The sequence below is a fragment of the Cucurbita moschata genome, unplaced genomic scaffold, assembly GCF_002738365.1.
Source record: "Cucurbita moschata cultivar Rifu unplaced genomic scaffold, Cmos_1.0 Cmo_Scf00036, whole genome shotgun sequence".
Lineage (NCBI taxonomy): Eukaryota > Viridiplantae > Streptophyta > Magnoliopsida > Cucurbitales > Cucurbitaceae > Cucurbita > Cucurbita moschata.
The window spans coordinates 317498-330362 of record NW_019268552.1 but is presented as its reverse complement, the minus strand read 5'-3'; the positions used below and the strand labels follow the sequence as shown (position 1 = coordinate 330362).

Here is a 12865-nt window from a genome sequence, read left to right as displayed (position 1 = left end):
AAAAAAAAAAAAAAAAAAAAAAAAAAAAAAAAGAAGAAGAAGAAAACAGATGGTGGGTGACAGTGTAAGATGCAAGAAACAACACCTATGAGTATGAGTATGAGTATGAGAAGAGAAAAGGGAGTGTTGAATATAATGTGCATTACAGGAGTGATCAACTTACCACAAGAAGCTTCGATTTGTTATTCCATCCCCGTTGGAGAGTCATTTGGCTAAGCCTCAGTCCTAAGACCTGTTTTGCAGAAAATAGTTTTTCAAGTAAAAGAAGATGGCTGAAGTACATGCAGAGGCAGAGAGAGGATGCGAAGTTTTGTTTTTATTTTTTTAAGAAACCAAGAAGGAAGGAAGGAAGGATATACAAAAGATATATGAAAATCGAGCCCAAAAACAAGCATCCTCACGCACAATTAGAAAAAAAAAAGGGATTTTAGGCTAACCTAATTGTTATATAAATCCCTATTAACAGATGCTTATCTTAATCAAATCCCAAAGATGCTCCCTGATCACTCCCCCCCAACAAATTCTAGAGAAAGGGGATGCAAAATAATGCAGGCATTGAAGATCGAGAACCAAAAACATATATCAATAGCTCAACAAGAATCAGAATGTACTTTTCCCATGAACTCCAAAAGCTCATTGTTGGCTTCTCCCCGGGCTGCAGGAGCAGCAACAGCAACACGTACATCATCAGCATTTACTCCTGCAAAAAGAAAATATATCATTCTTGTGTGTGTGTGTGTTTGTATGAGAGAGGAATCTATAATCAAGAAAAAAATAATATTATATGTGAATAGATATCAACAGTTGCAGCGTACAAGTTAAGACAGATTTTTAGTTAGAATGTATACAAGTTATTACTCTCAGCATAAACCGACTGTTCCTAGTGTTCACCCACCAAATTCCCACCTAATCAAATAAAAAATTGTTTTACTTATCTTCCAGAGACAGTACGTTAACAAGCTAGCATTCAAAATAAAAATTGATCTTTAGACCAAAATCTACGATATTCTTAGATTTGTATACTTTCATTCTTGAAATTATACTTAATCTAAGATACCAGAATTTGACCTTTCTTGTTCTTCTTTGTTACACAATACAATAACAAAGATTAATCGTCAAAGAATTCATCTAGTTACGATATTTGAATCACAATCGCATGCTAGGATTCGTGCAATGATGTAAAACCTTTGCATTCTGTCTACAACAAAATTAAAGGTTAATTGAAGTTTACAGATAAAGATCACGTGCATAAAGACAAATATGACAGCAATTATATCTTTTATACTTGTGATTGCTGAGCGCTGTGCTCGATCTTCAACTTCTATGGCCACTTGGACAAGTCCTCCTTCAAGTTGAGATATACAGGGTGGCACAGGAGCATCCTAATAGAGTTGTTTTCTTGAGTGAGAATTGATGTGATTGGTTACAAATCACAATAAGATATTGAAACACCTTTGTAGAGAAGATTATACATTAATATTGTTATTGTATGTGCACCAAGAATTAATTAAAGCTCAACAACCAAAAGAAGGTAAGAGCTGGTAAAACTTTCATTATTTTCACCTCAATGATTTTTATAATAATATAATAGAAGCTGTATTCTGGCAATATAATAATATGTTACAAACCATTCTTTAAGAACTCTACGTACTATGACATGTCCATCAGAAGTTGACGAAAGATCAACTTACCAACAAACTGTTAGCAATGAATTGCTATAAGTGCTAGATAAATTCTTTGAATTGGAATTATTGTGTAGAAGCTTACAGTGAAAAATAAACAATATGAGCAATATAATGAATCACGGTTGCTATTATTATAATAGACTATCATACCTGTGGATTGGTTTCAGCAGCCACAGTACTGAGTGCACCATCAACAACATAAATGAAAGAAGCAAATTCCAAATCTTCCTCTGAGCGATAACACACAAAGAGTCCACAGCCTATACAGTTCATGCGGTATTGCCTTTCAAGTTTCCCTTCACCCCTGAAAAATAATTATAAGCTACAAAAAAGTTAATTCAATACTTTTCCATTTTTTCCCAACATAATTCGATGAACATTTAAATTGTAATTTATTTATTAGAATTTTTTTTTGGTCACGCCTAGACTCTATTTTCACAGTGAGATCATTAATCTCTCCCAGAAGAGGAAAGCCCACTCCTGAATGTGGCTGTGATTTTATACTGTACAAGAAAATGCGTGCCTGAAACTCTCCTCTTTTCAAATTATCAATCTCATATTTATTCTTTTTGTTTACGGTTCATTCTCAAAGAAGGCATATGCACGGATTGTCTTTCCACACGCAGATGGTACAGAATGCACCTAGATTACCTGATTCAAGCTTATTTTAACCAATAAAACAGAGAGCCTCCTCTAGATTACAATCCTGCATCCATCCTTCAGATGGAATGATATCTTCATGAGGTCGAGTTACATGTAACTATTTGGGAAACATTTATATTGTAATGGGCAACACAGAGTACAAAGCGAACCTTATGCTGAACCCCAATTTATTAAACTAGTCAGAAATTTCAAATTGGTTACATCGCCTCATAAACATCAATCTTTGAACATCTAAAGAACAGATATCAACTTAAAGGTAAAATCCTGTAGACCATCTCCAATGCAAATTCATTCACGTCCTTCTATACAGAAGTGAAATGCCCAAAAAAGCGCGGGCACACACACGTAGAGAGAAAGTAGGGTTACCTTTTCAATAGAACTTTTCCCGCTTCATTGACATTTAACCTTGCAAGATGTTTCTTCTTGTCCAACACAAAAGCCTTGTCTGTCTTCCTTTTTGGCATTTTCTGCAATTGAGTATCTTATAGTATATGTGTTCAGTACGGTTAAATGCCACATAAAGATCTTATTTCTTGGAATGATAGCAAAATAATCCTGATCATTAGTTCATGAACTCTAATTCACGAATACTATGCTTCAAGAAGAAGGCAACTTGGCATGAAGATAGTGTAAAGTGCACCTAAATTTCCTCATCCCAGCTTAATTTTTACAATAAAGCGGAGAGATAACCTACTCTAGATTGCATCCGTCCGTCAAATAGAACGAACATTTTCATCGAACTGCATGCAGTTCATACATAAATACCTTCCAATCATCTCTAACTGTTGATTCCACATTGAAGCAACGAATTTATTCCTATTTTATCCTCAACGAACTTGTTTAGGGAAAAATAAAGAGAGTCTAGAGTCCAGGCAAAGGAGTACCAGTGATTAGGACGTGCGATCCACAATGCTTGCAGTAGTAAACGAAGAGATCAGAATCTGGTCCATCTGGTGCGGCGTCCTCGCTCGAGTATGTATGCGTTGTTCTCTTCGGCATGGCTTTTCGTTCTTCTTCTTCCTCCTCGCTTCCCCTTCCCCGGTCCTCGACCAACAACTACGAACCAGAGAAAGATCATGTCCTGCGCGGGCAAGCCTGCTTTTATATGGCGCAAGCCCATTTGTAGATAATGGCCCATCATCGGCCTCTTAACCCTTATTTCATTAAATATATATATATATATATATATATATATATTTTTTTTTCCGTCCATAAATTTCGAATATAGATTTTATGAATCCCTAATTTTAAAAATTACAGTTTTATTCATAAATTATGAGTTTTTCTTTACTTAGTCCCTAAATTTCAAACTATTACATTTAACCTTCAATTTTGAATTTAGTTTTCCTTTGATTATTTTTTTACTAATAATTACTTTTGGTTTATTAATCTGAAATAATTATGATGTGTATTTTTAAATTATTTGTTACTGTGCAATAAAATTAATGAAAACTACTTTAATTATTTAAGACTGATTAATAGAAAATGAACACAAAATAAAATTAATGAAAACTACTTTTATTTGGACATATTTCATTCACATCTTCAAATCATCAATAAGTTCATCAAGTTCATAGCACATATGCGTATCACTGGATCTTATTAAGATAAGATTGAGCAAGACAAGATTGAGCAAGACAAGATTGAGCAATGCCATGACTTCATAGAAGACGGGACCCAAAACAAAAGTATACTTAGTGTAGACTAATAAAGCGAGAAACAGGCATGCAATCATGAACAAATAACAACACGCATTCATTCGTAGACTTGATCTCATCTTTGGAACGACCTGCTCTTGGGCTCGATAGAAGCTGACCTCTGCAACGAGTAACAACCAATTGTTAAAAATGTGGCGAATTCAAGAACTGGTGAAATAGATCTCGAGTACGTTTCGCAGATGTTTGGATCGACTTTTATGCACTTAAAAAGTGTTAACAAACAAGTATAAAGAACCCCAGCTTATGAGTAACAAAATCAAGACATGGCACTTACTAGATTTTGTTGAAGGCAACGATATCACAGCTCTGGACATACTCGTTTATGGGTTCAGCTGTCAAATATTCTTCAATGAGAGTGTCAACGGACACAAGGTCATCAACAATTGTGAGCATTATCTGCAGTTTCTTGATACCATATCCAACAGGGACGAGTTTGGCTGCAGATTAAACAAGTGTCAAACCACATATATCTAAGAAATAACAATCATTTACATTACACGATGCTCGAGTATTAGATGATAAATGACACTGACACGAGATAGCGCTCTAGACAACTAGAACAAAAAAGGATAAGAAAAAGCCCATGTAAACTATCAATTCCAATTTTCTCTTGATAAGCAGTGAACTCGAATCAATCAACGGATCAACTAAATTCAAGGGCAGTGAAGAGAAACATAGATTATCATTGAATAATAACCAAAAGGTGTGCATATTCCTTTTAACATTATGAAGCAATATCATGCCTATAAACCAACAGCATGGATATAAGAACATACATGCTCCCCAAAGCAAGCCTTCCATCTGAACGCTTCTTACAGCCTCTTCAAGTTTCTTCATGTCAGTTTCATCATCCCAAGGTTTGATATCCATCAGAACTGATGATTTGCCACCTAAAATCAAATACCCAAGAGAACAAGAAGCACCACACGTCATTAAAATCAGAGAACAATATAAAACGAGGCCAAAATCGATGGAGATTAAAACTCACTCTCTTTCTTCTTTGATGAAGCCTTTATGGAAGCTGCACGCTCCTCAGCGGCCTTCTTTTCCTCTTCAGTCTCTTCGCCAAATAGATCCATATCGTCGTCGTCGTCGTCAGCACCGCTAGCCTGGTAAGTGTTTAAGAGTAAATCTTAAATTCTAAAAGCAGGATAAAGCACAATCTATTGTCTCTCGCGTATATGGATCACATAACAAGGAAAAAAAATTGCGTAACATTATCACCTTTGCATCAGCAGCTGGTGGAGTTGCAATTGCTTCTGCAGAATCGAACTTAACGCCGGAACCCTCTCCAAAAACAGCACTATAAAACCATAATATAAGCCAGCGATTGAACAAGTTAGTAGCGAGAACAAAACCATCCATGTCTGAATATAAATTCCATGGAATTAAGCATCAAAATTAAGCAATTAGGTGACTTACGAGACTCTCAAGAGTGCTTCGATGTGATTGCTCCACCTAGATACGTTGACATAGTCGCTGGAAACGGGTTTGGATAGAGCTTCGTAAACAGCAATATCATCCTTCGAAGCTTGATACCTGAGGATGATCATTCGTCGAACATATTAAGAACAGATTCAAAACAGTCAATGTTAAAACCATTACCATTGCTTTCAACAATTCCAGCACAAATCAAGTATCTTCCAATGAACAAAAATTCAAATAAAGATAATTGAGATGATAACTAACCCAGAAATGTAGCTACGACTGAGCAAGTAGTCGTCGAGTTTTTTTAGACCGGCTTCCGACTTGACATCGCTCAATGAAACCGCCATTGCTGAGTGATTTTGATTTCTTCCTATTCAAAAACTCAAACAGCTAGTTAACAATCCTAGTCTTTGGGCGATAACTACACAATCCAATTCGAAAATTTCGAAAATGAGTGATCGGAAGCTTACCGCCAACACCAAGGCTAGAACTCACAAATAAAGTATTGCAGAAGCTGAAGGGGTTTTAGGGCTTCGGCTTTGTCGAGTATTTAAAGCGAAGGCACTGCACGCGAACGGTTTATTGAGGTCCTCGTAAATCAACGGTAGAGATTTCAATTTTTTTGGATTTGGACGCGGTGAACATAAATAAATAAAATATCTTAAATAAAATTACTCTTTATTTTAGTTAAAAACATTTCTAACTCATATTAATAAATTATTAAGCTAATAAATTTTTTTTTTGTCGTTTTGTATAGGGTGTACATTCAAACCGACAACCCGACAATCGGACCAACCCAACCCAAACTATAAGGCTTGGGTTGGGTTGGGTTGGATTAGCATTTTGGGCAGGGTTGGGTTCATTTTTCTAAACCCGAACTGAATCGATCTGGTTTCGAGTTCGTGAGCAAAACCGGGATGACCTGAGCCAAATAAAAATATATAGCATATATTAAGAATCCTTTCATATTAATGAGCTTGCAAGTAATACTAAGTTCAACTAAGGATATTTCCGTCCGAGTTCGATGTCAGACAAATACATGTTTCTTTTTATTATTTTAATTTTTATAAAGTTGACAACCCAACCCGAAAATAGAGGATTGGGTTGAGTTGTGAAAAGTTTTGAATTGGGTTGTAAAAAGTTTTGGGTTGGTTGGGCCAACCGTGAAAGAAAAAATCTCCCAACTCGATCCAACCCGGACCATGTACACCCCTAATTTTGTATCGTGCATAAACATAACTAAATACAAGAATAATACATTATTATTATAATTATATGTAGTAATAAATATTTAGAAAAAAATGTTGTTTTGGTATTATCTAACAGTAATTACACGTATTAATTGATACGTTCTGAAAAAAATTATTATTATTATTATATGACGCAATAAATATTTATAAATAATATATATTATTTCTGTAAATAAAATTTAATTAAGTTGTTGAATTTTAAAATGTTATATTCTTTTACCATTGACTTTAAAATTTAATTTTTAATACATTTAAAAATATTAGTTCTTAATCTTCAGTTTACTTTTTTTTTGTACACATTTATCCATAAAAATTTAGTATTACTATTTTTGGTATTTAACTGATAATTAATTTAAATAGGTTGATATTGAATTTTATTATTAATTTCATTTAAAATAATTATATTATTTAATATGAAATTAACACATACCAAAAGTAAATTTAGTAAAAACCCCCCGAATAAATATATAAAATCTAAACTAAAAAAATATAGAAACTCATAGATTAACCTAAGAATACAAATATAGTATTAAAATACTCAAATTTAGTTATAGAATTAAAATATTTTGAACAACAATAAAAAAAAAATATTTTCTCAATAATTTTTATTTATTTATTATTATTATTTTTTTGAAGATGGGTATTGAATCTCCATGCAGCCTTTCAAGCACCGGAATTTATTTAAAATATAAAAACTAAAAATTAACATTTCTATTAAATTTCCTCGTGTCCTTTATTTGGCGTTAAACAGATAGGAAATCGAAGGGGAAGAATAAAAGAAAAAAAGGAGGGGAAAAAGGAACCCAGAGGAGAGAGTCATGGTTTCAACGAGAAGGAGTGGATCTCTCTCTGGAAGCAACAGCAAAAGATCTTCGTCCTCGGAGGACAAGCCATCGTCACCGAAGCGTCAAAAGGTTGTTGTCTGATGAGTGGAATCTAAGTATTGTTTTGGCAGTCTTGAGTTTATTGGAACGTTGGTTGAAGCTTATTTGGAGGTTTTGGGTATTGATTTGTTAAGAGATTTGCGGTTTCAGGTGGAAAATGGCTGTGGCTCAGAGAAATCGATGCCGGCGGTGGAGAATTCTAAAGAATTATGCACCCCGCCGACTGTGGATCCTGGAGATAATGGACCTGGCGGTGGTCCGATCGCCGGAGTTGACGTTGGAGAAGGTGTGAGCTCTTTGAAGGAGGATGCTGCACCAGCGGCTGTTGCTGTTACCACTCCTATCGCCGAGGGTAGGTGGTTCGTACTCCCAAGTTTAATGGTCACATAACTTTTAGTCTTAATTGATTGAAGAAATTAAAAGAAAAGAAAAAGAAATGTAGAGTGAAGGTAACTTTCGGCGTCTGGGTTTGATTTGGTTTGTTTTCAAATGTTGAAGGAACTTCGCTGGTGGGGGATAAGCCTAGGAGTTCATTTTCATCTTGGAGTCTCTATGCTGCGAAGCAGAATCCAAATTTTGAGACGACAACTCCTTGGTGTAGACTTCTATCACAGTTCGGTCAGGTAATTCAACGTTTATCCAAGTAATTGAAACATATCATTTGGTTTTTACACAGCAGTTTTTACAAATTGTAGATCCAAGTCAAATTAAGTTCTCACCCGTTCTTCACTTGATACAACTTCACTCCATCTATTGGATTTTGAACAATGTTTTTAACGCAGAATCCCAATGTTGATATTTTCTCGTCAAATTTTACCATTGGTTCTAGTAGAGGTTGCAACTTTCCCTTGAAGGATCACACGATTAGCGGGACACTTTGCAAGATCAAGCACACTCAGGTAACTTCAAAGTGCACCTATTTAAAAATCCATTTAGCTAATAAAATACAGAAAAAACAGTTTATGTTAAACAAACTAACTCTACGGCATTGTTTAAATGAACTAAAATAGAGCTCTCTCAAGTGCTTAGACATTTTCTACTGCAATTATTTTAGTACATATTTATGAACCATGAATAATTCATTGGATTTTTACTCTGGGGGTGAACAGCGTGAGGGTAGTGCTGTAGCAGTGCTTGAAAGTACGGGAGGCAAGGGATCGGTGATGGTTAATGGGTTGACCGTCAAGAAGAGCTCCAGCTGTGTGCTAAATTCTGGTGACGAAGTGGTCTTTGGTGCTTTGGGGAACCATGCTTATGTATCCTTCAGTTATCAAATCCATCATTTTTTTTTTGTTCGTCTGTTTTATACATTGTTTATCTACTGCCATCCTCCATCTAACAAATTCCTGCTTGTTGCCTTTCAATGAATGTGGCATTTTTCTTGATTTATACCAACATAGATATTTCAGCAACTTATGAATGAGGTTTCTGTTAAAGGTTTAGATGTTCAAAATGGTGTTGGAAAATTCTTGCAGCTCGGAAAGAGGACTGGTGATCCTTCTGCTGTGGCTGGGGCCTCGATATTGGCATCTCTTTCAAGCCTCAGGCAGGATATATCACGTTGGAAGCCTCCCTCTCAGACCAGCGGTAAAACACACCAAGGTGCTGAACTTCCTTCTAATTCTGTTGTTCATGATGCAATGGAACTTGAAATTGATGCTCTTGAAGCCAACTCAAATCCAGAAGTGCGAAATGACAAAGCTGTAGACTCAAGCACCACTAGCAGGAATCTTCATCCGGGCTCCAATCCAGATGCTGTCATAGAGGCAGGCAATGTAAAACTCTCTGGGGTGAATGATTTGATAGGGCCTTTGTTCAGGATGTTAGCTCAGTCAACTAGTTGTAAACTGAAATTGAGCAAAAGTATCTGTAAACAGGTAATGGAAGATAGAAACCAGTGGATTGGGGAGTTGCAGCCAGCATCAACCTCAGGAATGTCTTTGCGGTGTGCAGCATTTAAAGAAGATGTTCATGCAGGAATTGTTGATGGAAGAGACTTAGAAGTTTCATTTGAGAACTTTCCATACTATTTGAGGTACACATCCCACCATTACATGTTTTGTTCTTCCTACATTGTTCTAATTGTTGTGTGATAAGTTACCATTTCTATGTCAACTCTCAACATTTTTTCTATTACACAATGTGACTAGAATGTGCATTACATGTTTGGAGTTATCCATGTTTTTTCTCTTTCGAGACTCCATAGACATGCATGAGTGTCTTTGTTGGTGTGTGTATACCATTGTTCTGATCAAAATAGCGGGATTTGTTTCATTCTTGAGGTCCTACGTCAAAATGGAGTGTCTTGTAAATTCAAGGGGGACAGACTAGGTGATTTGCAACCTGTGTGAATTATGTTTATTGGTTGTTCTTAGGATAATTGAGAGGGACATACACCATACTAGGCACTAGGCCTAACATTTTTGGATTGAAAACTCCTCAAACCACCTACTTTGCAATGTTATCTTACAACTCTCACAAATTTGCGGAGTGTATTTAAGCTTGTGGATCAGACAATATAATAAAAGTTGTATCATGGTTTTTCCAAGGTTCTGTTGATCTGAAAAATTAGTAATACGAGAGGCACCAAATTGAGCTTGTAAGGGAGAATGGAGGTCATTAATAGTAAAAAAAAAATATGCAATGCATTATTGAACTTTTATTTGCAACTAAAACCACCAACGAGTAGAAACGTTTTCAATATTGAACTAAACTAAGATACTAATTAACATTGACTAAACTAAACTAATCCCAGTTAGACTTTCTAACATTTACATATGCACTATATATGGAATTTTGATGACTTCGTTTGCTTCTTGCAGTGAGAATACGAAGAATGTGCTTATTGCTGCTTCTTACATACACTTGAAGCATAAAGAACATTCAAAGTACGCCTCAGAATTAAATACAGTGAATCCACGAATTCTACTTTCTGGTCCTGCTGGTTAGTCTCTCTCTTTTTTTCCCTCTCGGTAGTAAAGGTTAGAGAATCCATTGTCATATTTCTAATAATACTTGACTTCCATTTATTTGGACAATGTTGTTGCAGGTTCGGAGATATATCAAGAGATGCTAGCGAAGGCACTTGCCAACTACTACGGAGCAAAGCTACTCATATTTGACAGCCATTCATTTTTGGGTGTAAGATTGTGATCACTTTTTATTTTTATTTTTTTTTATTTGACATCCAAGTCAAGCTTTCTCTAATGTTCATTTCACTATTTGATGGCTTTCTTGAACTTAGTATTCTACATTATGCCTGTAATTCTGTTCCATAAAGGAAATATCATTCTTTACTTTTTCCTTTGAAATTTCACTTTGTTAGAGGTGATGAGAACTTGCTCCAATGTGTTGCAGGGTTTATCATCAAAGGAAGCAGAGCTGCTGAAGGATGGAGTTAATGCAGCAAAGTCTTGTAGTTGTTCAAAACAGAGTACTGTATCTACTGAGACCACCAAGAACACAGATCAAATGACTGGTGAAGAAGATACTCCAAGCTCTTCAAATGCTACTTTAACCGCCCCTGATTCCCAACCTAAGATGGAGATGGACTCAATACCATCATCCTCTGGGACAGCAAAGAATAACTTTTTAAAAATTGGTATAGGATTGGTTTCTTTTCTTTTTCTTTTTTGCATCTAAGTCTTCTTATTCCTTTGTTTTTAGCATGTTGTAGAATTCCTTCATTTAGTCACCAGAATTTTACCCCAATACAAAAATTTCAGGTGATAGAGTAAAATTTATAGGTTCAGCTTCTGGTGGGATATATCCAGCAACATCTCCCGCAAGGTACAATACTTATGTACTCTTTTTTTGTTTGTTTTGTTCTGTTTTTCTTGTGACTAATACTTATGTACTCCATGGTTTTACTTCTTCTTTGTTAGCAAATACTTTTTATTGCTGTTTTCCCATTTTTGTTTAAATATTAACCAACTTAGCTGTGTATGTATATGCATAATATTTTTAGTTGTTTGCAATACGTAATATACCTACTGATATGCTAACAGCCTGACTCTTTACATTCCTAATTTATCCGTTGAGCTTTTATATGCACAATCATTTTAGATCACTGGTTTAACATTAGTTCTCAACCTTGTTTTGGAGATTCTATCTACAGCTTGATCGTTCTCAGGTTCCATTTGTTTGAGGTTTTTTTTTTTTGTCTGGTCAGGTCTGCTGTTGTTTGGTTCCCTTTTTGGGCTTCATTTTTTTTAAGCTCTTTTGTATTCTTTCTTCCCCTCCTTCCTCAATAAGAGCTAAGTTTCTTGATTGGAAAATAAGCTCTGTCTTCAGCTTGATCCCTCATTTTAGAGTACAAATTGTATGGTGGGTAATAATCTATCTTACAAGAAGGTCACAGTTGTAAGAGAAGTTGATTTCCCCTATAAAGGATGCAGTGCCACTGTTTCACATTTGTGTGAGGAAAAATTTATGGCTCAAAGATGTGGCTCTTCTAGTTGAATGGTTATTGTGCGTGCTCCATCTAAAGTATGAAGTTTTGTGGCACAATCTTATAATGAGTAAATACAACATCATCTGAATGCAATCTCGTTGATCCCCGTTATTTTTCCATGGTTTTGAAATTATCTATTGATGAAATCATTTTGTGTTTTGAATTCCCCTTTATACAACTTCAATCTTATGTGACTGTCGTTTGGGGAACTTCTGATGCGTGCGTCTTTTTTACCTCTCTTCTTCATGGAATTCATTTTTTCCGTGGCTTTAACACCTATGTTTAAACTCTTGATTCTTCAGGTGTTCTCATGTAGATCATTTTTGTCCTAGTTGGGTCCCTGCTTCGTCTTGTTTGTTTCCCCTCTTTCTAGATCGTCTTGAATTAAAACCACTAAGAGACTGACTTTATTGATCTTGTCCAGAGGTCTTTTTCTATGGTTTTGTGTCCTTAGTGGTGTTATGTGCAGAGCGGGGAGAAATCAGTTTGCTATTTTAATTTGGAGAAAATTTTTGGAGTGAATCTAGCTTATAATAGGAATCATTCTGCGATGTTTGATTAGTGCTTCTTGATCTGCCTTTTTGGGATATATCAAATGGTTCTCTTTGGCTATTTAATAACAGTGGGATAAATAGAAGTAGTAGAACTTTTATCATTGGAGTTTTCAATGCAATTTTCTTTTGTTTTTATTGGCCTCCTTGTAGTGAGCTTCCATTTGTCTTTCCTTTTTTTTTTTTTTTTTTTTTTTTTTTTTTTTTTTTTTTTTTTTTTTTTTTTTTTTTTT

At 35.3% G+C, this 12865-nt stretch overlaps 3 protein-coding genes across 16 annotated transcripts in view; 1 reads left to right on the top strand and 2 right to left on the bottom strand.

The window, feature by feature from the left end:
• The window catches only part of LOC111431536 (UPF0235 protein At5g63440), a 4775-nt gene extending 1319 nt beyond the window's left edge, over positions 1 to 3456 (bottom strand). For 2 of the 3 annotated variants that reach the window (XR_002708514.1, XM_023068212.1), the window contains exons 1-6: positions 3233 to 3454; positions 2715 to 2829; positions 1836 to 1989; positions 1286 to 1382; positions 612 to 700; positions 164 to 232 (exon numbers count right to left, since the gene is read on the bottom strand). Coding sequence is in view for 2 of the 3 variants with exons in the window: in XM_023068212.1 (XP_022923980.1) it covers positions 164 to 232; positions 612 to 700; positions 1286 to 1382; positions 1836 to 1989; positions 2715 to 2829; positions 3233 to 3347 (639 nt within the window). In the remaining variant the exon portion in view is untranslated. Of the gene's footprint in view, positions 1 to 163; positions 233 to 611; positions 701 to 1285; positions 1383 to 1835; positions 1990 to 2714; positions 2830 to 3232 lie in introns of all 3 variants that reach the window. The other variant, XM_023068213.1, reaches the window with a different exon arrangement.
• A 396-nt stretch (positions 3457 to 3852) lies between these two features.
• Positions 3853 to 6049, bottom strand: LOC111431727 (elongation factor 1-delta-like). Of its 4 annotated transcripts, XR_002708557.1 has the most exons (9): positions 5965 to 6049; positions 5756 to 5864; positions 5489 to 5605; positions 5291 to 5369; positions 5055 to 5175; positions 4843 to 4956; positions 4341 to 4503; positions 4003 to 4166; positions 3853 to 3972 (listed from the first exon to the last, which is right to left on the bottom strand). XR_002708557.1 is itself a non-coding variant. In XM_023068444.1 (8 exons), coding segments are annotated over exons 2-8 (681 nt in total). In that variant the 5' UTR covers positions 5842 to 5864; positions 5965 to 6049; the 3' UTR covers positions 3865 to 4165. The 4 variants fall into 4 exon arrangements, 3 of the variants coding, with proteins under 3 accessions (XP_022924212.1, XP_022924213.1, XP_022924214.1); XM_023068444.1 differs by having other exon boundaries at positions 3865 to 4166; XM_023068445.1 differs by having other exon boundaries at positions 3865 to 4166; positions 5756 to 5860; positions 5965 to 6028.
• Positions 6050 to 7492: 1443 nt separating this feature from the next.
• The window catches only part of LOC111431491, a 13881-nt gene continuing 8508 nt past the window's right edge, over positions 7493 to 12865 (top strand). Inside the window, exons 1-12 of one of the 9 annotated variants that reach the window (XM_023068150.1) lie at positions 7493 to 7658; positions 7779 to 7980; positions 8127 to 8251; positions 8411 to 8527; positions 8738 to 8884; positions 9029 to 9215; positions 9312 to 9403; positions 9506 to 9663; positions 10451 to 10572; positions 10678 to 10769; positions 10986 to 11229; positions 11354 to 11417. In XM_023068150.1, the coding sequence (XP_022923918.1) occupies positions 7563 to 7658; positions 7779 to 7980; positions 8127 to 8251; positions 8411 to 8527; positions 8738 to 8884; positions 9029 to 9215; positions 9312 to 9403; positions 9506 to 9663; positions 10451 to 10572; positions 10678 to 10769; positions 10986 to 11229; positions 11354 to 11417 (1646 nt within the window). In that variant the 5' untranslated portion in view covers positions 7493 to 7562. Of the gene's footprint in view, positions 7659 to 7778; positions 7988 to 8126; positions 8252 to 8410; positions 8528 to 8737; positions 8885 to 9028; positions 9664 to 10450; positions 10573 to 10677; positions 10770 to 10985; positions 11230 to 11353; positions 11418 to 12865 lie in introns of those variants that run through there. The other 8 variants (XM_023068148.1, XM_023068149.1, XM_023068147.1 and 5 more) reach the window with 8 other exon arrangements.